The sequence below is a fragment of the Pongo abelii genome, chromosome 14 (assembly GCF_028885655.2).
Source record: "Pongo abelii isolate AG06213 chromosome 14, NHGRI_mPonAbe1-v2.0_pri, whole genome shotgun sequence".
NCBI classification, from domain to species: Eukaryota; Metazoa; Chordata; class Mammalia; order Primates; family Hominidae; genus Pongo; species Pongo abelii.
Window position 1 is genome coordinate 46,702,916 of NC_071999.2, and position 27,328 is coordinate 46,730,243.

Below are 27,328 nucleotides of genomic sequence, written 5' to 3' on the forward strand. Positions count from 1 at the left end.
ATTATCTCCAGGGAAGATACAGCAAAATTTATAAGGTTCAGTATTTTAAGAGAAAATAATGATGATATTAACCTTTATGTCTATATGATGAGTTTCCACTGGACACAAGAGTTTTTGCATCCCACTTCTTGCCTGACCAATTGTCCAGTAGCCCATGAACGTCTGTTCTGGCAGAGGCAACCTGTTAAGGATGATTTGCAAAGTAAATATTTCTTATTGTATCCAAGTCATAGAAAAAAATAACAAGCCATCTATTATCAACCACACAAATAAATTTGAAGAACGCTTTACTTAGAAGTGAGTTATACTTCATTTTATTAAAAGACAGTGTATAAAATCATGTTTAAAATATACTTGAAGACAAAAAAGATCCCACATTTCAGAAACTAAGAAGGTAAGGCAAGGTCCTGTTTTTACCTTAATGACAAATATAATTGATTTACATACATACTCCTTTGAATTGCAGTAATTTAACATCTAAATTTCTGGTAGAGTATAGGAAAACTTTTTTTTTTTAATTGGAGGAATCTATCAATTTTTTCAGTCTATCCTTTTTTTTTGAGACGGAGTTTCACTCTTGTTGCCCAGACTGGAGTGCAATTGTGTGATATTGGCTCACCACAACCTCTGCCTCCTGGGTTCAAGCAATTCTTTTGTTTTAGCCTTCCTGAGTAGCTGGGATTACAGGCATGCACCACCACGCCCGGCTAATTTTGTATTTTTAGTAGAGACGGGGTTTCTCAGGTTGGTCTCGACCTCAGGTGATCCGCCCGCCTTGGCCTCCCAAAGTGCCGGGATTACAGGCATGAGCCACTGTGCCCAGACAATTCTTTTAAATTTGGAATCAAATAATGAAGAGTACACCATACTACTAGTTCCACATTTGTATGTTGTATAGGGCAAGTTTCATAGACTTTATTTTGGCATCTTAATTTTTTTCACTTTGAATTAAAATATAAAATACATACTAAAATGTCCACATAAATATGTCAGCTCTGCATACATGTATAACCAGTACCCAAAGAGGTAGAGCATTACTGGCATCCAGAAGCACCTGTGGGGCCACTTTCAGCACTAATCCACCAAGGTAGCTAAACGCTGATTTCTGATGGAATCATTCTGTATTTAGATTCCCTTTTATTTCAAATGACTTTCAAATAAGGTGATTTGCCAAAACCAACATGGCAATACTAAAGTATAAAACAGCAGATAATTTTTTTTAAGTCTTCATTTTTTTTTTTCTTTGAGACAGGGTCTCACTCTGTCACCCAGGCTGGAGGGCAGTAGTGCAATCACAGCTCACTGCACCCTTGAACTCCTGGACTCATGATCCTCCCACCTTGTCCTCCTGAGTAGCAGGGACTACAGGCATGCAAAACTATGCCTGGCTAATTTTTTTATTTTTTATTTTTAGTAGAAGCAGGGTCTTGCTGTGTTGCCCAGGCTGGTCTCAAACTCCTGGACTCAAGTGATCCTCCTGCTTCAGCCTCCGAAAGTGCTGGGATTACAAGTGTGAGCCAAGTCTTCACTTTTTAATCATACTATCTTTTATTTGAGTCTTTAAAATAGGAACCATTGATTGGTCATTTAATGCATTAGAAAATTAGTGATTCAGAGTTAAAAGCTCTTTAAAAATAATATGCACATGGCTACAAATTGAAATGTATCCTTGGAATGAGTTTGATGATCATTAAAAGAACACGTTTATATTTAGAAATTATTTTATTTACAGTAAAAAAGTAGTCTGACATAATATTTCCATATGCTTAATAAGATCATGTAAGGCTAAGATATTTTTTGCATAAAATAATGGAAGCAAACATTCTAGTAGAATATGCTTTTCGTCCCTTTTGAATGCTAATGTTTACCACAAGAGGAAAGAAATTAAAAAGAAATTTACATTGAAATTCTTCTAAGTCATATGACATAAACCTCTCAAAAGCACACACACACTTTTGAATCTATCATCTAAAATATATTTTAAGTATCTGGACAATTATCTCAATCGGCGACCCACTTACTTCCATCTTTTTAACAGGAAAGAATGTGTGTGTGCCGGGGGTCGGGGGAGGGTACTGAGTTAGGGGAATAAAGGGGTTTTACAATTACTGTGTTCTCTCTTTTGAACGTAATAAAAATACATTTCTGTGTTAATAGGCCAGATCTTCAAACCATAGACTGGGATCTCTCTCTTGGTTTAGGGAATAAACTATATTTCACACTTGCTTTCAGCAGTTCACCGAAGGAGAATTGGGGCTCCAAATGTAGAAATAGAAAAATAACAGAAGGAGATACACTTAATATTCTGCCAGCATAGAAGACATAATGTAACAGACTGCAAGAGATTTGGGTTTTAGTTCTAGTTCTTTTATTAACCTGCTATATAAACTCGGGAAGGGGAAAGTCCATTGTTTTCTCTAAGTATTAATTTTTTTTCTTTTTGACTTTGCTTGATATTAATTTCTTCATTTGTGAAATGAAGGGAATGATCTGTAAAGTTTCTTACAGCTTGGGGAGTCTGTGAGGCTCAAGGAAGAGAGTAGAGAGAAGTGTCACTGGTAAGTTTTATAGTCTTGCATTGTCTTGATACTCTGAAGTGAAAATAAATAATCAGAATGAAAATATCTATAGTTACCAACAGAACAGATCCCCTGATAGATACACATGCTTTATTAAAGCATATAAAAACAAGCTCTGAATACATCCCAAATTGGTTCTTTGAAGACAACAGAAACAGTTTCACATCTTCAAATTTAATTTAATTCAGGGGAGATCATTAATTAAAACGATCTTTGGTTGATACCTAGCCTAAAAAAATTGATTTAATATATTCTTTCATAAACCTTACAAAATGATCATATAAATGCTTAAAAAAAATAAAAAACCTTCATCCATTTGAGAAGAAGTAACTTTGCTCAACTTTCAGATTTTACTGACAATGCCAGGCATGTTCATAAAATCTGGTTTGAACTTGCCAACTCATTCTAAGTAACAGTCATGGAAATTACACGTTGCCTGGCTCTACATAAAAATAGCACTGGCTGTTTGGTTGGCAGGGTATGGGAAGGACCTCCAGGTACCCTATATAGAATCTATTTCAGAACCACATAACATGATGCTATTGGCAGTAATAACTAAACTGAAAGACACATAACACAGGGTGTCCTGGAGTTACAAAATCAAACTGACTCCATCCTGTCCCTTGGTAACATGGGGTATTATTGTTTCCGGACTTTTACTGTAGGCTCTAGGCTGGCCAAACTGAGGTAAACCCAAGACCCTCATTTATTTTCCACTACTAAGACCTCCGAATAAGCTGTGGGAAAATTTGACCATTACTAACTTTCTCTCCCCTGGTAAGTTAGTAGTCAGGGGAAAGGGGAAGCATTATATTATATTTCGGTAAATGAGCAAGCTTTGGAATTTGAAACATAATCAACATTAATTTAGGGGAAACTCTAAATAACCAGCTAGCAAAAGGCCCTCTATTCCCTTAGTGAACTATGTCATCCAACTCTGACCAGACTTAAGTTTTAATATCTGATTTGATTAAAACAATAATGGCATTTTCCATGGCTTTAAGACTTTGTCACTTGTATTGTTTAACTTTGTTGAAGTCCTAGCTGGAATGATGTATGGATTTGATTTCACGGGGAAGGAGGAGGAACTTAAGGCCCATAAATAGCACTACTTTTTATCTTCAATGTCATTCATGAATTTATGTTTTTTTTAAACAGTGAAGTATTTCAGTTCCTATGTTTGGCATTTCTTAATCCCTTGTGGAGATGATAATAAGGATCTGGAAGTAAAAGTTTGGACTAAAAGAAAGGTGAGTATCATAATTATGACTCAGGTCAAATTATAGTACTTGAGCAAGTTACAGAAAGAACAAAAAAGGTTTTCTTTTTTTAAAAAACACACAATTCATAACATGATGCATATGGACACCAAAGCCAAGTACTATAGTCTGAATGACATGCAACAGATTTGTCTAAGATTGCTTCCATAAAGAGGTGAGCTGGGTTTTAAAGAGTATGTTCTGGCAAATTTCTGCCTTCTCTGAACATTTGCCAATACTATTTTTGGAATATGAAAGAAAACACATGCAAAAGATTTGGATCTTTCTAGGGGCATTATGCAATTGGAAGTTGTTGACATACCTATTATCAACAATTCCTAAAACATTTCCTTACCACAAGAACTACTAATTTTCATGGGAATAATGGAACCCTTCAGGGCTGTTCCACCAACTCTCAAAAATTCAACAATTACTACCATCTTTGAGAAGAAAAATAACAACTCCAATTTTAGCAGGCCTCACTCATTCCTGATGTTTTAAATCTAATTTCTGGCAAAAATTAAGTTGAGTTGTCCAACAAAGTTCACTGGAGCCTTTCATGGAATAGCCCTGGCTTTGTGCTTATCCCTTCCTTTCAGTCTCAGCCACCTCAAACTATTAGTTGCTATTCCTGAACATGCTATGCATTTTCATGCTTCCGGGAGACCATTACCTCTGCCTAGAATTCCTTTTTGCTCTGGCCTCCTTGGTGAAATCCTTCTTATTCCCAAGTGCCAATTCAAATGTCACTCCCCCTTGCATTACTCCCCACTCCGCTATATTCCTTTCTGGGAAAAATAAATTCCTTACACTTCTGAGTTTCCACATAAATTTATACATACAAAACTCCTAGAAACTCTTAGAATAAATTTCTATAGAATCTGTAATTTTCACATTAAAGACCTGAGAGAGAAAAAATTTTAGAGAGCGGGTCAGAAGTAAACAAAGAAATCCCTTAAAATATTTTTACATGGGGCCAGGTGCAGTGGCTCATGCCTGTAATCCCAGCATTTTGGGAGGCCGAGGCGGGCAGATCACCTGAGGTCGGGAGTTCGAGACCAGCCTGACCAACATGGAAAAACCCCGTCTCTACTACAAATGCAGAAAAAATTAGCCAGGCGTGGTGGCACATGCCTGTAATCTCAGCTACTTGGGAGGCTGAGGCAGGAGAATTGCTTGAACCCGGGAGGCAGAGGTTGCAGTGAGCCAAGATCGCGCCACTGCACTCCAGCCTGGGAAACAAGAGCGAAACTCAGTCTTAAAAAAAAAAAAAAAAAAAATTTGTATGTACCAAAAGAAAAAGGGAGCACATTAAAGAGAGAGAATACAAATGCCCCTTTACATACTTTAAATTAATAACAATGGATATCATTATTAATCCCCAGTAATATCTTCCTTTATTTGCTAGAAACTTCAAAATGTTGCTTCCCTACCATCTCACAGGATGTTGGTAAATTAATTTGGCTTTGCTGCAAATGATGTATACGTGAGTATTTGTACATATTTTCCCTTTCTGTGCTTGGTTCTGCATTTAGCTATTATGGCTTCCACTTCATAACTTAGACTTGTATACCTCTGCCACCTAGGTCCTGCAGAGATCACAGAAATGCACAGTAATCTAGATGTATGAGATGGAAGATTTTGGGAAATTTGCTATTCTTGGCAGGCACTTCTCAAATATACTCCCCGATACCCAGAATGACACTGTAGTTTAGTGCTGTTGCCCAGTGTCACTCAGCGCCAAAGCAGATGTTGTCAGCTTGCTCCACACATCTCTGGCTCTCTTCCTCCTCACAGAAGTTGCCAGACTAGTTCTGGGGCCAGGGTTTCCTTCATCTTTCTTCACGTTTCACTGAAAAAAATCTTCTCTCTTTCTGCCATCTGCTTTATCAGCTGCATCTTAGTATTTTCTAATCTTATGTTCTTTCCTTTTCTAATCATCCACGACAAGAATAACTGGGACTGAAACTCTCCCAGTTGTTGAAAACTTTCCCAGAGAAAAATTTCCTGTATTTCTCACAAGGACTCACGGGATGAAAACTCTACTATGAATATAGCACTTTGAATATAACATTGTATAATAAGGTTGGTAGTTTTACATGTTTTCCTTATTAGAGTGTTAATGCATCGAGAGTAAGCCTTACATCTTACTCATTTGGATCTCTAGTATTCAGAATCTATCAGTTCTGCCACCTAATCCTCTCTCGCTGTTGCACCTCTTTTTCATTGCCACGGCCACAATGTGGGCCTCATTCTTCATCACCTGGGTTACTGCAACTGCTTTGCAACAGGTCTTCCTGCCTTTAGGTTCACCACCTTTCAGTTTATTACCTTTAGAAAACCAAAAAGGAGTCTTTTTAAATTAGAAAGGTAACCATGTTGTTCTCTGATTGAAACTCTGATCTCTTCCTTTCAGCCTCACCACTCAGCATGCTCTCATTTAACCCTGAGTTAGTTGCCAAAGGGCCTCTAATTTCCAAAATGCACCATATTTTCTTAAAATGTCTCCAGTGTTCTTCCCTTCTTTATTTGCCTGGAGAATAATTTAATGATTCAGCCTATCTTCACTGACTCTTCCCCAGGGCAGATGGCTGCAATCCTGAGTCTTGGTTCCCTCTTGTGTGGCTCTAACTTCACATGAGTCTCTCTGTCTCTCTCTCTCTTTTCTTTCTTTCTTTTTTTTTTTTTTTAAAGAAACAGGGTCTAGCTATGTTGCCCAGCTGGAGTGCAGTGGCTATTCACAGGTGCAGTCATCGTGCTCCACAGCCTTGAACTTATGGGCTCAAGGAATCCTCCTGCCTCAGCCTCCTGAGTAGCTGGGACTACAGGCATGCACCACCACTCCTGGCTACAAGTCAGTCTTTCACCTGACAGCTTTCCCAATTAATTGTGATCGCTTCGAAGGCAGATCATGAGTCTTCATCACCTTTATAATTCATACTCCCTATATGTTGTTTACCACTAAGTAAGCGTCTGGTAAATGAAAGAATGCTTGGTTATATTATAACTGCCAACATTTTGACCTACTTGTTTCTCATCTCAATGGCAATTTGTAAACTACTATGGTAAATTTTCCCTTTGCATTCTGATTACATGTCGACCATTTCCTTCACTTACAAGACTCAACAAATGATGCACTCTACTTTGCAGGTATATTTAGAAAGGATAGCTACAGGTGGGGATTGGTGATTTATATTCAGCTAGGAGACAGGCTTTCATAAAACATCACTTTTAAATGCTTCAGGGATCAAGAATCATTCTGTGCTACTGCATGCATGAGAGAAAATTCACAGATCTTGAAAATTTCTATGTAGATTCGTTTTGTATCCCCATAAATGAGCTAAAAGCAAATGGAATGGCTGTGAAGCCACTTCATAATATGCCAAGAGAATATAAGGCAAAGACTATGACAATATAAAACTCATCACCACTCTTCTGCTTATGGCACTTTTGAGATGTCATTAAGTTGACTTTATCATTTTTGAAACAAACAGCTCTTTTCCGAAATGAAATTAAATAGTCATTCAGAGTGGAATTGTACACCTTAGAACTCCACGATCAACACCAAGAACTTATTTGAAAAAACTATGACTACAAAAAGAAAATTATGACATATAATAATTTGGGAAAATGAAAGAAAGGCACAAAACTTTAAACAAAGAATATTTTACGTTAGTTGGATAAACAGCAAACTGATAATCATTCTGACTTTCAAAGAGAAATCTAATAAAAGTATTCCAAAGAGAGGCCCTGGCAGGGGGATGTTCTTTTTGATGCCTCTGATTCTTTGAAGACTCCATAGTTGTTCTTTGTTAGAAAAGTAGCAGCTGCTATTGATGGCACAACTATGTAACTTTTTAAAGCAGAAAACCGATTCTAGGCAGATGTCCTTTCAAGGACAAATTCAAAAGAGATGAAGCTTTCTGTCTGCAAATATGCACATCTGGCACTGCTCTGAAAAGGTAAATACTAAGTACAGTCCTGTAATACACACTGCAGTACACACAAATGAAAACACAATCTCAGCTACTTAAATCAGAGGTAATACTAAAATATGTTGATGCATCAAAAGTAAGGGTTACATCTCTGATATAAGGGAAGGAAGTTACTACTTATTTGGCTTGCCTATTCAATTAGGGACAGTAGATGACAGAACCTATGAGTTGGAAGGACGTTAAGGACTATTTAATTCATTGTTCTAAGTCTGAATCCTCTGAAGTGCCTCCCCAAAAAGGTTTGTCCAGATCTGTTTGAACCCAATCTACAGAAAGTACACCTTCTTTTGTCCTTAGTAGTCTATTCCTTCTTTGAATACAGGAGCTATTAGCCCCCCAAAGGAAGCCGACTCTAAGTTGTAATGACTTAACAGCAACTTACAGGTACAAAGGTAATGCACAGGGATTTATGATTAATCTGTTAAAGTGATTATATTAATGATCATAATTTTGAAGATCATAGTACTAAGTAAAAGATTCTATATAAAAGAAATTTCAGGCCAGGCGCGGTGGCTCATGCCTGTAATCCCAGCACTTTGGGAGGCCAAGGCGGGCAGATCACGAGGTCAGGAGATCGAGACCATCCTGGCTAACACAGTGAAACCCTGTCTCTACTAAAAATACAAAAAATTAGCCGGGCATGGTGGTGGGTGCCTATAGTCCCAGCTACTTGGGAGGCTGAGGCAGGAGAACGGCGTGAACCCAGGAGGTGGAGCTTACAGTGAGCCGAGATCATGCCACTGCACTCCAGCCTGGGCGACAGAGCGAGACTCCGCTCAAAAAAAAAAATTTTTTTTAAAAGAATTGTTCTATTCATTTTGAAGAATTTGTTAATGCAAACACTTTTTTTTTTTTTTAAAGCAAAAGCAAATCCTTATTGCAGGGAAAAGATTTAGGATACAAATACTACATGTTCTCACTCATATGTGGGAGCTAAAAAACTTACCTCATGGACATAGAGAATGGAATGATAGATACCAGAGATTGGGAAGGTTGAGTGGGTGGGAGGGGCTTATGAAGACAGGTTGGTTGATGGGTACTAAAATACAGTTAGGTAGAAGAGATATGTTCTAATGATTGACAGCAGACTAGAGTGACTATACTTAGCAATAATATTTTGTATATTTCAAAGTAACTAGAAAACAGTACTTGAAATGACACTAACACATAGAAATGAGAAATATTCAAGGACATGGATACCCCAAATACCCTGACTTGATCATTATACATTTCATGCATGTAACAAACACTTACATGTGCTCCATAAATATGTAAAATATTATGTATCAATAAAAAAAAGATTTAAGATAATCTGCTCAGATTTTATAGAAGGGATATGTTTATTAATTTCTAGAATCAATGACAAATAGCATTAATATGAGGAAAACTGTAATTAAAACAATGGGCCTAGTCCTCAATGCAAATATCTGATCCATGTTCCCAAATGGTAGAAAACAGAATTTGAAAGACAACTCTAAAGCTTCCATTATCTTTGAAATCTCCATATCTAATGTTGTATTGCATGGCTTTTCTCATGAAAACAGTGGACTAAACATAAAGATGATGTTTGGAACCAGAGAGATCTGTGGTTGAATGCCCCGTTCTATCACTTATTGGTTGTAGAATTTATTTAAGGTCTCTTGAGTTTCCGTTTTTTAATCTGTAAAACAAATTCAAACACACAAATGTACATACCCCAAAACCTAATAGATAATAGAAAAAAAATACTTAATAGAAAAAACAATATTGTAATGTAGATTAGATGAGTTAACATTTGTAAAGTGCTTAGAGCACTTAATAAAGACTTGATAATGTCAACTATTTTTATTTTTGCTGCTTTAAAAATGTGATGTCTACCCTCACTTGATATGTTTATGTTGACACCTACCAATGCATAAACTTACTTATTCTGGTTAAAATGCCATAGAAATGCCTAGTTAACTTGATTTTTCACTTGCCGTTGGCAAAAGTGCCAATGTTGTGCCATTAGAGTAGGCACTGCTGTGTGGTATAAGCTCTGCTGTACTGGAGGCAAAGGTTCTAAGAAACAGCAATTTCAGCACAGGCCTTTAAAATTTTCATTTAAATAAGAGGACAAAATGAAAAATTCCAGTGTCCGGAGAGTCAATAGACATTTTACAAATAAAATGTAGAAAATAATACACGTGTTAGAAAATTAAAATATTACTAAATGTGATGCATCCTTTTCTCTTTCTAGAGCCTCTCTCAAAAACAATCACTACAAACAGCTATCACTGTGTTTTGAAATAGTTTAAAAAGTGAATCTGTTAATTACATTTAATAAAAATATTGGCTATTATGGTCTTAGAACGTGTTAATTCAAAGTTATCTTATTTTGCCTGAAAAACAAAATTTAAAAATTTTTAATTAAAGCATTAGAAGGCAGGAAGAAAATGCATAACAACAGGAAATCTGAGGAGTAACTACAAGACTTCATTAGGGCATCCTTTCCAGCTACAGGACACTTTTAAAGTACAGTCTTATATCACAGTTTTTTTTAGATGTGCAGTTTATCTGGCAAGAGCATTTTTATATGTCTGAAAAGGATGATGACATTTAAACCTATGCATAAAGACACAAAGCACTGATACTAATGTTTTTAATCCTGATGAGAACATCTCATATACTTTATGAATCTTGTTCATTATGTTCAGAAAAAATAAGTTTAAAATTTCAAGGAATGAGGGAAATGGAGAAAAAGTAGAGATGGGAAAGAAGTGTTAGACATAATTAAATCAAATTTATTTTTGATAACGCTCTTTCCAACAAATTAGCTTGTGAATGAAGTGTCTTAAGAAGAACTCTTGGAACATCTCTTCTATTATGTCAAAAAGAAAGACTCAAGAAAATAAAAATTAGAAAGAAATATTTTTCAGTGCATGAAATAACACACACAGTCATAGGAAAAAGTCTAGAAGGATTATCAATGGCTATTTCTGGATGGTAATATTACAGGAGTTTTTATTTTCTTTTTGCTGATTAATTTTAAAAATAAATGGGATGCCATTCTTCATTTAGTAAATATCATCATAAAGAAAGCCAACATCTAAAAAACATTTTAATTTCCTTAGTTTTTTTTTTCTATTTGACTGATAGAAATGGATGTTTGTTAAATAATAGCTAGTTTGCTAGTGACAAATAGGCAATGAATGCTCTGGGAGGAAAAGTAGCTTAATATGAAGTAAGTAGCATTAAAAAAGAAATCCAAGGGCAAAGAACTTGGAGCACAGAGAATGAACATTTAAATATTTTATAGAATGTGTGTCTCCTAGAGAAGGCAGGGAGAGAAAAATACATGAAGGTAACTTCAGAGGGTAGAGACAATTTCTCTGTATGCTTATTTTAAAAATTACCACAATCTTTGAGAAGAGTCTATAAATTTCTTTTGTGTTCCAAATCAAGAAAAAATGATGGCTAGTATACTTCTTATATATAGTAGTCATACAAAGTTTTCTAAGGTTTTTATTTTTCTAAGTGAATCACCTTGTGTTTTATTTCTTGATCCTCCATATGTCACAAGAAAAGAAAACTTAAATGAGAATGAAGAGGTCTCCAAAATGATCTCTGTTGTGCCAAAAGTCTCTATTTATCTGCTTCGTGGTTACTCTTCATTTTGAACTATGGCTAAAATCCAAGCATCTGAATCTGTTATAACTCCTTGAAGAATAAGAATTTGTATATTACATGTACATGACATCACGGTCAATGATGAGTTCCAAGTTGGTTACTTAAAATCCCAAGGTCCTTTTAAGCCAAAACTATTGATAATTTTTAGTATCTAAATAACTACTCTGATTTAGAAATTCCCTACAATCTACATATCAATCTGTTTATATCATCCTTAGAATTGGAATTAATATTACATATAGCCCAGTTGTACTCCTGCTTTCTAACCTCCAGCAAGTTACATAACTTCTCTGTGCCTTAAATTCCTCATCTACAAGATGCAATAATATTATATATATGCCATAGGTCTGTTGGGAGAATTATATATATTTATGTAAAGAAAGTGCTTGGAAATATGTCTGGCACTTAGTTATCTATAAATGTTTCTATTACCATCATCAATATTATTGTACTACCATCATTATTGCCATTATTATGAAATATAATCATAACATTATTGTTGTTATAATTATATTTAGAAGTATTTACATTTCATTGTTGATCTATGAAATGACAATTTTCTCATCTTAAGAACTGGAAAGTTAGAGTGACATATAAATTTAAGATAAAATAGTGTATAAGTTTCTTAAAATGGAAATTTCATGAAAAAGATAGCATTTTTTTCTTTCTTTAAAACAAATGTTTTCCCAGTATAGCAGATTTCATAAATTATTCTGTAACACACTTTTTAATTTGGAAGTGCTAATGTACTAGCAGCATGTTTATTCCCAAATAAAAGAAAGTTCAGATATAAAAGTTCACTTGAGGAAAAAACAGGCAAACTTTGCTTTAAAGTTTATATTTATAGTTGTCTATATTGAAGTATAGCAGATAATCTATGCCTTTGGTTGGATGTTTGGACCTAATTCTCTTAAAATATATATGTTACAAAGATATTTCCAATAACAACATTTAAAATTCAAGAGTTTCAATTTTAACATAAATCCTCCTATCTCTCCCTACAATACTGACAAAATGACATTAGTACATGCCACACACACATATAGCATCAATTGTCTTGTTTCTCTATAGGCCAAATCCCCATGTTGAGTGTGGGGATGATCATCTTTTCTTGATTCATAGATGACATACAGTTGTTTCTCTATAGGACGAATGTCACAATTAAATTCAACCCCCATATAAAGCATAGTATTCGTATTTTTAAAAATAATTTCTCCTGTGTACTTCCTTATTTGGTTATGTTTGCCTTCTCTTGGCATGTCCTTTCCCATGTATTAGAAACTTAAAAGAGGAGCAACAACAAATCTCAGGATGTACTAGTGGAAAGGGGCAAATGCAGTGGGTGGGTAGGGTCTAGGTAGCCAATTCTGATCCTGGTACTAAGGTCTGGGAATATATTTGCAGATAAGGAAGAAGAGCTCCATTATGGCAGGATCAAGTAAAATAAAATAACCACCCAATAAGACTCAGTCTAAAAATACCAGGTTTAGCAAAAGTTTATTAAAGAAGACAAGTTAAATTCACCTCATCACATTGGGCCTTTAAAAAATGTGCAGAAACCTGTGAGATAGATAACATCACTGCACTCTTCAGGAGAACAAAAGGGAAAGTGACAGCATCTCTCTTTCGGGAATTTTGCCAAAGAACACAAAAATAACATCACCGCTACTGAACAGACAAGTATATTCTGATTTCAGTTGAGGAAGAAGGTGCTGTAGATAGCTACACAAATAGTGGTTTAGTATTATCTTGGCCCATGTAAAAAAATTCCCCCTTCTAAAACATCTGACTTATATCTCTTTTTAGCTATATGTAGTGGGTGGCCAATTATCTTTCCATCCCCATCCTGAGTGTGGGTATTATCATCTTGTTCTGGTTTCAGTGTAACCTTACTCCCATCAATAAGCATTGCGGTTGGATTAGAGAACATGAAAATTAAGCTGTAGCAAGAACTGTTCATTCAGAGCAAAAAGATACTAATAGTATTAAACTATTTTATTCTTCTTCCTTAGGAACTGAAATCCAATGTGTATCTTCCCCACTAACAGTAGCTGCGGAGCTGGGTAGAAGCAGCCTAGAAGAACTGGTTTAGCAAAAGGTCTAGAAAAGTCAAAGCGAAATCAAAGACTGCATGGGGAAGACTAACTTTTCAGCGGTCTATGTGATTACCATCAACAGTACACTACTTGGGGGGCAGGGGCGGACAGGGGGAATGAAAAGTGTTAGTATAACATATTTTTATGTTTGTTTTTGCAGATGAGATAAACATTAAGATTATATTAAAATTCAAAGGATGTTAGAATAGAAAGGAACCTTACTGATGATCCACAATGAAGATAATCACATATTCTGGCCTGGCCAGGGCAGTCTTATTTTACACTCTTTTTACAGAATTATTGTCAATAGCTCCCCCTGCCTTTCTCAAAAATGTCCTGATTTAGATGGTAAATCAAATATTTTTAAAAGTAATTTCTCCCAGTGTACTTCCTTAATATTTTTAAATATTCAAATATTTAAAAATATTTTTAAAAATCAAATAGATATGCTATGTATAAGAAAAGGCCTTCTATACCAATAGAGAATTAGTTAAGCAACTTCTCTAAATTCAAATGACCAAAATGGAATGGTGAGCTCTTTGAGGGCAGGATTCTGTCTTTTCATCTGTTTCTCCATGTCTGATCCAGGTAGAAAGATGAACATACGACTAACTGCTAAATTCCCACGCCATTACTTTGTTCACTTTGTCATCCTACTCTCTCTAAGTACAAGGCTGATAATTTGATAGAAATTGCTATGGAACCTGTGAATTTCAAGAAGGGCAATAAAACAACACTACTTTTGAGCGGCCTAAGTTATTGCAATTAACAGATGAGGAAAAAATTGCTCTGAATGACTGTGGAAATTATAGCCTACTCTGATCTCCTTCTAAAAGGAAAATTCACTCTTCCTTCACATCTGCTTAAGTCTATTTCTAGCTATATGCAGTTGGGTGACAACTAGTTGTTTCCACCCCCTTGTAACGCAAGAGTGTGACCAACTTGTTTCCAGGCTCAAAGTACTTTTGCTCCAGGCTCAAAAGTACTAGAGTTAGAATTAACTTGCCATAGCAAGAATTTTTCTGTTTAAAACTGAGGATGACAATGAATAAGTTAAACCATTTTTAGTTTCCTCCTTAGAAACTAAAATTGCTTTAGAAGTAAAAATTTTCTCATGATTAACCTTACCAATTAACGTGTATTTTAATTTTTATTTATAGTCATGCAAGAGTAGAAAAAGAAATTGTTTTAAAATCATGAGCTTAGTTTCCATAAAGCCAGTACTCTAATTATATAAATTTGTTAATGGTAATAAAAGCCATCTTATTTCCAGCTAAAAATAAAGGGAGTTTACAAAAATGAAGTAAATAAGTTTGCATATTAAAGAAAATTTATAACAGAAAGTTTGCATATTAAAGAGAATTTCTTGAACTCTCTTATACAGATAATTTGTTATACCCATTAAATTACTGACCTAGTTTCAAATGCCCATAAGGACTGCTAATCCATCAGTAAAATAGCATTGTACCAAAAAAAGTGTACATTTGCAACTGCCACCCAGTCATTCTTCTGGAAAATAATTTACTTATTCATTAATAATATAAACCAATGCACAGATAATATAATTTCTAAGATAAGTCCATCTTGTTCTTTTAACACAGAAGGGAAATATTTGTTTCTCTTTTAGAAATTCCTGATACTTTAATAATTTATTTCTATTGGCATATATCCTGACAAGTTTTTATAATGACTTCAAAGAATCAATAAATATGGATGAGTATACACTTTGGAGATTATATATATATATATATATATGCAACTTTTTTTTGCTAATCACTGATTTATATTTAATATATAATCAGTGATTTATATTTAACACATTTTTTCTACAGAAAGATAGTATCTCCTTTTGGGGCTAAAATTGAACAGTAATTTAAAAGTGATTATTATCCCCTATGAATTTATAATTAACTATTTTTATAGACAAAGATGGTATTAGATGCATCATCAATAAGTTAGGCATATTGAAAACTATTTTCTAGTGAATTTGTGCTGACTTAATTACTCTACTAAAAAACTCTGTCAATTACTTTTCTGATCAACACCATATATGTGCAAGATTCTTAACTAACATGAAGTAGTAGCCTATGATTATAAAATAAAGGGTAGGCAACTAGCTCACATGAAATAAACCCACTAGTTCTTACTACCTCTTTCCTCTATGAAGCTGACATAAGTAACCAAAAATCTCTCTAGTTAACATGATCATAAATTTAGAAAATTATCATAAAGAAAACTATATAGTAACAGAAATAAGAACATATCAACTAAATGTACATTATCTCTTTATGTGGTCTTCATGTTCATACAATGATGTGCACTGGATTATACGAAATAGTAATACTCATAGTAATTCAACAAAAGGACTGAGACTGTTAAAGAAACAAATATTTCCCTTTATTTGACTGTATTACATCTACTCATGGGACATACATAATAATCAAAATTTTCAATTTACAGGCCTATAAATAATGCTATTTAACTGAAAAGCAGCCAGCAAATAGCAACATATACATATATTTGAAAAGCTTACTCATGGAAAGTAATTTCCATAGCAACTCAGTTTTGTAGAATGCAATGATAAATCAAGAACTATCAGCATTTAAGAATCAGAAGAGTACTGAATTTGCCTTACTCCTTTGCCAGCTGCACACTGGTAGGCTTTGCTCCGATAGGTATCCCGTATTTGTGTAAAGTGTTAATCAATATCTCCCTCATGTCATTGTTGTAGGAATCAAAGTCAAACACATTTCGAACTACACTGGAGAGACCTTCAGTGGGAAATTTCTGTATTAAAAAAAAAATTCCCTTATTATGCATGTGATAAAATATACAAGATTTATGAAATGGATAGGACAATAATGATCAAATGAACTACAGCAGAAATTTACTGGCCTTGTCAAATAAGCAGGTAGTAGGAATGTAGACATTTTTCTCTTTCAATGTTTGCTCAGATGACTTAACAATATTTTCTTTTTTAAATAAATGCCAGAATTTGAGGGGAAAGAGTTCCTCCTCTCAAATGTTAGAGCAGTGCCTAGATCCTGGTGTCAGTGATTGCCACTGCTTTCTGAAATCTCCTGCCTTTAATATGAGTACCAGATCAAACAGTTTAAAAATGCTAGTTAAGTAAAGGAGCGTGTTAAATATCTATACCAAAGTTTTCAGAAAAGTCAGTCTATGAATAAATGAAGAAGAAAAGATAAAGCAACAAGAAAAGAAGGAAGGAACATAAAAAGTACAAACAACAGAGAAACAGGGAGCAGTAGAGGGCAAGAAAACAAGTATGACTACAACTGAATTTACACTGCTCATGTCCTCCGAGTCCTTTCCTGGGTCTGCTTTGATTTTCTTTAGGTGATGGGTTCTGAGCTGGCTGTATTGGACTTACGGTTTTATAGGCAGAACAAAGCTTTTATTTTTAATCTTGCTTTCTTTCCATATATTTTTAATTGACAAATAATAACTGTATATATTTATGGGGTACAATGTGATATTCCAATGTATGTATGCCTTATAGAATGGTTAAATCACACTAATTAATATATCCATCTTTTAACACACCTTTATTTATGGTACAACCATTACTTACAATCTACTTTCTCAGCAATTTCAAAATATACATTACATTGTTATTAACTATAGTTACCATGCTGTGCAATAGATCTCAAAAACTTATTTCTCCTGTCTAACTGGAACTTTTGTATCCTTGGATCAACATCTTCCCTTGTGTGTACTCTCCCTGCCCCACCTTTCTACTTTTCTTTCTAGGGTTTTCTTGGAGGGTTGGGGATAAGGCGGAGGTCAAGAGTTGTTGGGTTGTGACTGTTAGCTTGGAGACCCTTATTTGTTCTGTAAGTAAGATTTATATCATTTTTTATTTGTTTGTTTCTTTACTAAGGTGGAGTACACATAGTACATGCTCACGGGAAATTTCATTCTCCTGCCTACTCTATCTTGTAAAACTTCCTTGCAGTATTTACAGGTATTTAATCAGTACTGTTAGTTCCTACTCTGTTTACTGTTGTCTCCATGTGATTTGTTTCAAAATGAAAATATTTTTTACCCACATACCACATGCTTGTTGTAAAAAGCCAAAGAACAGAACAGGAAGATTTCCCCACTGACTCACTCTCTTGCCTCAACTGCCCTCTAACAGCCTCCCACCAAATTTCCTAACTCCTTGGTAATGACTACAGACTTTGCCAAAGTTAATTCAAAAGCTGAACAGAAAATAATGTTCATTGGCCTACCATATTTATAACTTAGATTATACACATTTCAAATCATGTAATCTGACTCATTATCATATTTATGGAAATTAAAAACTCTGGTACAAACTGTACAGTCTGAAAAAATAAAAAATAAAAAAGACAGTGATGGCTCTTATGTACAGGTGTGTGCCATACCTACCTGTAAATGTTTGACTATGTTGACAACTTCTCTGGTAGAATAAGGATAGTTAATAATCCCTTGGTCAGCCAAACTCCTCAGCTCTCCAAAGGCAGCCACAAGCTTCTGAAGGATGGGCTCAGGCACATTTGGTCCATACTGTCTGAGCATCTCGAGCTCCGAGTGGGGTTTGGGGTTATCAACTGCATGGCAGCTAAAAATATCACCTAAAGGAGAGAAAAGATTCACATTCAATATGCAACAAATCCATTACGATGTCACAGGAAAAAATGGAATGGTTGTTTAAAGAGCCACTGGTTGCTCATCAAAGCATAGAAAGCCCATCCAACAATAGGACGGTACAGAGAAGAAAACAAATGACTGAAGCAAAAGAAAAGAAAACTGAGTGATGGATGGTTTATCTCCACGAATTTATTTTTGTTAAAAAACTTACATAATACTTGAATACATGCTCACCGGGAGATATTCCAATACAAAGAAGAAAAAAAATTCTCCTTTAAGTCTCTGCCAATGCCACTCCCTCCCCAAAAAGCACTGAGTCTTAATGTTTAGTGCATTTATTTTTCCAGACCTGTATTAGTACTTTTTTAAAAAAATGCATACATGCAAACAGAGTTTAGATAATTTATTCCTTTTCTATTAATGGGAATATATATTTCAAATGGTTCTGAGATGGCCTTTTTAACTTCAACAAATGTTGAGTATCTTCAAAAATTATATACATCTATCTCATATAAATGCTTCTTTATGCACTAAAAAAGGGAGAATTAGTAGCATCACTCTCTAAAAAATTTGTGTCTTGTGCAGATTGATAGAATATACTTTAGAGGTTAGTTTTGGTAGAGTAAACCTGTAGAGACATTGTCTGAATTAAAATCAAGAAAAGGAATGCAGAAACACAATATTTCTTCTGTAATTTAGGGAAATGAGAATGTACTAGAAAAATAATTCTATTGATTCATAATCTAAGAGACCACGGACCAAATGAAGTAAAAGTAAATAGACTTACATTATTTAATATGTTCATTTTAGAAAATGAGGATATCTAGTAAGGTAGCAATAAGATCTTTGATTTAGGAACCATTTGAACAGTTATTTTGTATGTGTGTATTTAAAAGCAATTGAATAAAATGAAAGTCATGATATCTTCAAAATTTTATCTCATATACTAAAGCTTTTCAAATACAAAGGTGAAGAATGGCTTTTGCCTTTTTTGCTGAAAATAAAACCTATCACTAACATAAAAAGATAATTGACCCCTCATTCATTCACTCATCAAATAATGATTAATTAGGACAGTAGAAATGGTGATGCTGGGGGAGGTCAGTCAGGTAAACCTCATGAGAAGGTAACATCTGAGCAAATGTTGATACCTGGGGGAAGAGCATTCCAGGCAGCTGGTACAGCTAATCCAAAGAACTTAAGGCAGGCATACCTGGCATATGGAAGGAAGAGGCAGGAGAGCAGAGTGGATGGAACAGAGGAAGTGAATAGAGCAGCACCAAGCAGTACAGGACACGAGGTTACAGACATAGGAGGATGTGGGAGACATACTGTGTAGGACACTGCAAACTGTTGTAAATACTTGTACCTCTACTCAGAATACAATGGGAAGCCATGGAGGATTTTAGCAGAGGCGTGGACTACTGTGCTGTGAACACACCACAAAAGGGTGTAGGAAGATAAATATCTTGTGAGCAGAGGCACTGATCACATTGGCTGTATTTCCAAGAATATCTGTAGAGCAAACAGTGCAGCCTTGGAAAATATATTCTCTCTCTCTGACTCTCTCTCTTTCTTTCTTTGTAAGAAGGTAATTTGGGTTACCTAAGCTCTGGGTTCCTCTTCTATAAGGCATCTCACTGTAAGTGCAGGTATCGTTTGGCCCTCTTTCTGTTGCCCTGTGGGAAGTGGGGCTTGAGGAACCAGCACAAATGCTGGTACTCTGACTACTGCTTTTGCTGAATAATCATTCCTCTTTTGTCTCTGACTCAGGAGTCTAGTGTCTTCTGCCATGAATGCCTTCTGTGGCAGGCTAACTTGTTAGCTTGAAAGTAGAGTAAACTCTTAGATCTTTCACAGTTCATAACAAAGAATAAGGCTGGAAGCAGGGCGACCCATTAGGGGACTATGTGAAGTAATCCAGGTAAGAGACGATGGTGGCTCAGATCATCATGGTGGCAAATGGAAGTGATGGGGAAAGTAGGATAATTCTGAATATATTTTGAGGGTATAGCCAATAAGATTGCAGGATATTTGGAAAAGAGCATAAGAGAAAGAAACAAAAAATGAATTTGGAGTTGTCATTAGCAGAGATTTACAAAAGACTATAAATTAATCAGGTTTAAGAAAAAAAAGTAAGTTCATCATGGACATGTTAAATTCGAGATACAGGAGCTATTGAACTGGAAGCTGGATATGAGTGTGAAGTTCAGGAGGAAGGTCTGGGTTGGAGATGAATATTTGGCAATAACAGGCATATAACTGGTAGTCTAAAACATGACACATTCTGATTTTATTAAAGGAATGAGTATAGATAGGTAAGAGGACCAGGGCCTGAGCCTTGGGACATTCTAACAAGCTCCAACAAATAAGGCTGAGCAGGAATAGTTATTAAGGTAAGAAACCAAGAACATACTTGAAGAAGTATTGTAAGTCAAGTGAAGGAAAATGCATCAAGGAGAAGAGAGTGACTAACTGTATCAACTGTATACTATATTAAATACTGCTGGTAGATTCAGTACGATGAGGACTAAGAATCAACCACTGGATTTAGCAATAGAAAAGTCACTAATGACCTAGATAAGAACTGTTTCTGTGGAGTAATGGGAGCAAAAATCTGATTAGAATGCACTTAAGTGAGGATGGTGCAGAAGAAACGGAGATAGCAAGTATAGACAACTCTTGAGTACAAATGACTGTGAGGAATTTTGTTACAAAGGAGAAGAAAAAAAGTAGCAATAGACGGCAAAAAGAGTAAGATTAAGAGGTTTGTGTGTGTGTGTGTTTTGAAGATGAAGGAAATAGCCTGATTGCAGATGGGAATAGTGTAAGGAGAGGGAAGTTGCTGATACAGGAGAGGGAGGGCAGAACTGCTAGAGCAGCAACCTTCAAAAGGCGGGATCTGGTGCTCATCTGGAGGGACTCCCTCTAGATGGGAATGTGAACAGTTTACCTGCAACAAGTGGGAAAGCAGAGCATCGTAGGTGGAAGACTTGGTTGTAGGAGTCTGTGGACATTTGTTTTTAATTGCTTTCGTTTTTCTCAGTGCAGTAGGAAGACAGGAGAAAGTAACAGAAATCTAAAAGAAAGTCAGTAAACTGAATCCTGGTTAGCAATGGGGAAGGAATGAGACTGGTGGGAAAATGAAAGAGAATTTCCCTTTCCCCTCCATAAGCCCTTCTATATTTCAATCTCTTGCAGTAAGTGAATGTTCAAGTATTGTATAATTTTAAAACAAAAAGAAATTCATCCAGCAGTGTTGGAGCTGCAAGGAGAGAGAAGATATGAATTACCCTAGGAGAACAGGAAAGTGAAAGGTCTAGCAAAGCACGGTGTGATTGCATTTAGGGACACTTGAGGTCCATTGTTAAGAATTTGAAATGAGATTGGTCAGTTTTGGGCTTTTTCTAACCACATTCAGCTGCACATGTGTAGGTTCAATGTTGTTAGAGAGTTGGCAGTAACCAACTCTCTCTCTCTCAAGGGCAGAGGGGTTCCAAGTGCATAGGACAAGCTAAGAGAAGAACAGGGAAGCTGAAGAATATATGTAAGGGAGTCATAAATGTGAAAGATTATGGAATTGAAGCTGGGTAAGAAAAAAAAAGGCTGGGTAAAGGAGAAGAAAATATATCAAGATGGGTAGGTGAAAAGGTGGTAGGATCAATGGATTGAAGCTTCTCATACATTTGAAGAGTTACTGGATTTGGTGTAGTAGAGGGAGTAGCTGGAAAGACTGGAGGTGGTGAATGCATGGATGAGATAAAAATCCCAAGGACAATTGAGGACGAATATGAAACGGAAATTACAGAAGTGTCAGTTGTAGAAACTAGCCATGAATGGCTAAGATATGGTATAAGATAAGACCGCTGGAATAAAAACATTCAAGGAGCCAAGAGGCCAGAGAGTGGGAAGGGTCACATATGTGTATATTGCAACCACTCCAAAAGAAGAGTAGGGTTGGAGAGAATGAAAGTGAGTAAAGGGCTAAAAGATCAATAAGAAGTGACAAGGATGAATAGGGGTGGATGACAAAACAAGAGCAGATGGCACAGTATGTTTTAGGATTTGGAGGTGGATGGAAGATGGAGACAGAACAGGGAGTGAGTATTCTTATAGGCATTAAAATAAATGTGATAAGGAGTGACTTGGGGTATAAGGGGTGACCTATAAACATAAAAAGAACTCAAACCTCTTTACAATTAGAAACAACTTTTCTTTGGTGTGTTTACATTATTACATTTCTAAGTGCATCAGTCATCTATGAATTGTTAGTAACTTTTAAGGTAGTATCTGTACATAATAAAAACTACAAAAATAGTATAACTGAGTATTTTATATTCCCATCCCTAACTTCCATTGCAAACAATGCCTTATCAGATTCTTGTGGACCTTTCTGGAGAAATTCTATGCATATACAAGCATATGCATGTACCCATCCCTCCTGCCTTTTCCAAAACATATGAACGGGTAAACTACTATACCCACTTTACTTACTTATTGTTTCAATTACTATTTTGAGTATTGATTTTTTTTTTCTATCAGCATCAGTAAACTTATTCTCTTTTTTTAAACAACTGCATAGCATTCTATTGTGCGGATACAAAAAATGTTTTTATCCAGTCCCATTTAGATGGATATTAGGGTTGTTTCCATTCTTTCTACTATAAACAATGCTATAGTGCCTATCCTTGTACTTAAACATTGTATAGGTAAATTCCTTGGATAAATTCCTTTTCAGGTAATTGCTAGATCAGAGATCCCACTGAGAGACTGGGTCTGCTTCACATTGAGTGTGAGAGTCCAGAATTATATACTTGCTATAGAGAAGAGAAGTCCTTCTTAAAGACTTTTGATGAGTAAGTTTATCCCAGGGCCTCTCCAATCAATGTGAATCAGTCTCCTCAGAGCTGATCTCAGTCTTTTTCATGGTTAGGGGGATGTGACAAAAGTAAAACCATTTCTTATTCTGTAGTTTTTTCCAAGAGGTCCCAAACAACAAAGTATAGTGTAATGGTTTAAGAAAAAAGACTCTGGGATCAGATAGACTTAGATATGAAGCCCAAGTCCACCACTCATTATCCCAGACACTATCAAAAAATAATCTCTCTGGGCTGGGCATGGTGGCTCACATCTAAGCTCAATCTCAGCACTTTGGGAAGCCGAGGGAGGTGGATCACATGAGGTCAGGAGTTCGAGACCAGCCTGGCCAACATGGTGAAACTCCATCTCTACTAAAAATACAAAAATTAACCAGGCCCAGTGGCACACGCCTGTAATCCCTACTACTGGGGAGGCTGAGGCAGAAGAATCACTTGAACCCGGGAGGCGGAAGTTGTAGTGGGCCGAGATCATGCCACTGCACTCCAGTCTGGGTGACAGAGCGAGAGTCCATCTCGGAAAAAAACAAAACAAAACAAAAACCTCTCTGAATATCAGATATTTTTCTTCACTAAAAGGGGGATAATGAATATTCTCACAAGGTGATTATGATGGCGGCACAGCACATGATAAGCATTCAATGACAGCCACTACAGCAGTGTTACTAATATTATTATTACTGCTATTGGTATTGTTATTATCATTACTGTTTTTACCTAAGGTACCGAAGAAATCATTGCCTAGGAAAGGAAATCCAGGTCTGTTTGCCAGAACAATCATCCTAAAATCAGGATGAATCACTACAACATTTTCTCTTCCATTCACATTAGCAGAATCTGAAAAACAAAATTGCTATTTATTCTTCATCAATATTTAATAATTCTTAAAAATATCAAGCAACAGTCTTTAAGATAACATAAATAGTTATACTGTTCAATTATAAAAAGCTCTAAGATATCTGGCTGTGATAACTTGGTTGCAGAAACAAAAACGTTCTTGAAAAACTTTGCTCAAGAACCAAACACTGATAAAGCATATACTAAATTGTACAGGGACTTGCACTCTTATATACATTCAGAGTACATCTAAAAAAAAGCAACCTTGTCCAAATGTAGACTTACAGTACTTAAGCCTGGCTTGAGATGTTGTTAGTCCTTAAAAAAATTAAAGATAGAAATCCATAATAAGGGAGAATCCAAGGAATAGCTAAAGGATAAGTTCTTTAGTTTTTATCAAATCAGTAACCTCATCCTTTTGCATAGAGCCTGCCATTACGCAGCTAAGGAGTTATTCCTGTTTAGATCATGCACCCTGAAAACTAAATACATATTAATAGAATAAAGGTCTTAAAAACCTAGTCAACTCATTAGTACAATGTTGACTTATTTCGAATCATGGGATTGTACCATAGTTCTTAAAATAAGTGATCTTAAGTTGACTGGGGCTTTCTTTGTGTAAATGTGAAAGGTATTTCTACTGGCTAGTGTACATTTCGGATAGAATTGGAAGTCCAGAAAATAATTTAAGATAGTAAAAGTTTTATTATGGTTATTTCAGGAAGAACCACTTGGTATCTGAATTTATTTAAACTCCACCCTTAGGTTGCCCATCTTTAAAAAATGATAGTTGTGAAGTACCTATAGCTTTATTTGAGATGAGTTTGGAAGAGTCTACTCTCATTTTTTTATGATACCAAAAAGTGATCTTTCAGCATGTACATATTCATGTACACCAATACAACCAATAGTTTTAACTCTGATCCCCATTAATCTTAATAGTGGAAAATAACAAGGGTATGTGGCTACAGGCAAAATTTAATCAGTTAATCAAAACAAAAATGACAATAAAAAATGAAAAATTTAAAAAGTAAATGAAAAATATAACCCTACAAGTGATGGTTCATGAAACTACATTCAAAAGAGCTTCAAGTGCTCTTGTTCAAAATGTCAGCTACAATCATACTTGAGTTTAAAATTACAATGACTATTCCTCAAAAACATATCAGAGAATGTAGAGGGTTGCCAGGAGATAATTATTTCTGAACTACAATTGTGTTTCAGCAATTCTTCCTTCTTTTCCATTTCACTGTCCTCATAATGCCTCATAAGGGCAGGTAGAATTCTGAGGGTCTGAATGATCTTTTTTTTTTTTTTTTTTTAAGAGAAAGTATTCAGGGTAACTCAAATTCTAATTTTTCACATAAATTCATTGTGAAACTGAAATATTAGAATGCTTTTATTAGTGCTAAGCTCATGCTCAGAAATGGCAATCTTGCAGTGATGTTGTTGCAGAACATCTCTGTGGTGATGCACTTGTACCTTTTTAATGGGGTTTTCCTTACATACTCTCTTTGAATATGGAAGATTTTAGTTATTAGTCTCAACTTGTTTGGTTGCTCTGGTTGGCTATATATTTTCAATGGCTAGTTATAGATTTTCAAGTCCTTTCAGGACACAAACATTTTAAATTTGAAATTAGAAAATGTTCTTACATTGCATTGAACTTAATTGTTCCTTGTAGTTTAAATACACTGACAAGATTAATCTATCTTCATTTTTTTCCTAATAATAACAACAAAAAGGGTGTGTGTGGGAGGGGGGCAGGAGACAATAAAAAACCGAGGATAACTTCTTCCTAAGGTAGGAGTGTGTGTGTGATATATGTCTTTATATATACACACGTATTCACCACATATATGTGTACATATAAAATAAAAAGTCCAGCATTTTTTTATTATAATGAGCAAATTGAAAAAAAAAATCATACACAAATAATTGGGAGATGAGTACAAGGGTTATATGTTGGTATTGTCAGAGTAAAAAAATACAAAGTTGATTTGCCCTAATACTACTACTAAAAATTTCAAAGATGCTTGGTGGCTGTAAAAGTAAAACTGACAAAGCTAGATTCAGATGTATTAATTTTTATAAATGATTGTCAATACAGGCAACTTAAGTCATATTGAACTTATGCTTATTATTGTAAATAAGTAGCCAGCTAAGTTTGTGATTTGATACAGAGATATAAACATTGTATTTATTAAAGGAAACATTGCTTTTTAAAATACTCACTTGCAACAATGCGTCTTCCATCTGCTAGAATCATTTCTCCATTTTCTACTAGAGTTTTTAAAATACACGTGACATTTGTTGGGGCTTTGTCGGCCTCATCTACTACCAGAATATGACCCAACTTTACTGCTTTAACCTTTGAAGACAGAAAATTTATCATAAACAATTAAATGAAGACAGCCATTATTAAAACTTTATTACTTACTGCTTTGGACTTATAACAGCTGGCTTTATTTAAGTTACAAGTATACACATAGACACACACACACACACACACACACACACACACACACACACACATCTATAGCAGAGCTGGAAACAAAATTTTGGGATTTCTACCAAAAGCTTCACGTAGTTACTAAACTGCCAACTCTACAGTTATCTTTTTATTTCGTTTTAGTATTAAAATTATTCCCATGGTAGTGATACCCAACAACATCTCACACCCAAGAACAGGAGAGATTTAAAATAAGCATAACAAATAGAGAAAGTGCCATGGGAGTTATGAGGAGTGAGACATCACAATCACTGTGGATATTAGAACATCGAATTTGTTAAAGCTCTTAAAAGAGTATACAATTGTAATAGACCCAAATGGATAGTGCAGAAAAGGTGGTTACTCAAGACAAAGAGAATCAATGGTCAAACTCAAGAAATCCTGGGGCATATCTAGAAATGAGTGACTATGAACAGTCTATGCTGGCTGAATTAGAAGTTAAATGTGAGAAAACGGACTGGAAGGGTAGACTGGGTGTCTACCACTAAGGGTTTAACTGCCAGACCAAGAAATAGGTACTGCCTCATTAAGTAATGGGATGCAATTTAATGGTTATGAGTTCACACATGATAGAAGTGGAGCTTGGAGCTACACTTCAGGATATTTAATCTGGCGACAATATGCAGAATAGTTTGGCCAAAAAGTGGTTTGGGAATCTGATTTGAGGGAGGTATGAAAAAAATGGAAATAAAAGGCATTAGATTGATTTGAAGGTTTTGTAGAGACAGAATCTATAGTCTTGGCAACTGCTTAGGTGGGAAGAGGAAAAAGGAAAAATAAATCGTAGGTTTAAGGTGACTGGGTTGATGGTGACATCATGAAAAGAAAGATGAAAACTAGAGAAAACTCTTAAAAACATTTTTGAGGTGTGGATAAAAGAAGATATCCAA

At 35.3% G+C, this 27,328-nt stretch overlaps 1 protein-coding gene across 1 annotated transcript in view; it reads right to left on the minus strand.

Moving 5' to 3' along the window:
* The window catches only part of VWA8 (von Willebrand factor A domain containing 8), a 398,456-nt gene that overhangs the window by 142,125 nt on the left and 229,003 nt on the right, over positions 1–27,328 (minus strand). Inside the window, exons 23-27 of the mRNA XM_024230913.3 lie at positions 26,162–26,297; positions 23,807–23,926; positions 17,991–18,196; positions 16,213–16,364; positions 73–181 (exon numbers count right to left, since the gene is read on the minus strand). Of these exons, the coding sequence (XP_024086681.3) occupies positions 73–181; positions 16,213–16,364; positions 17,991–18,196; positions 23,807–23,926; positions 26,162–26,297 (723 nt within the window). The remainder of the gene's footprint in view (positions 1–72; positions 182–16,212; positions 16,365–17,990; positions 18,197–23,806; positions 23,927–26,161; positions 26,298–27,328) is intronic.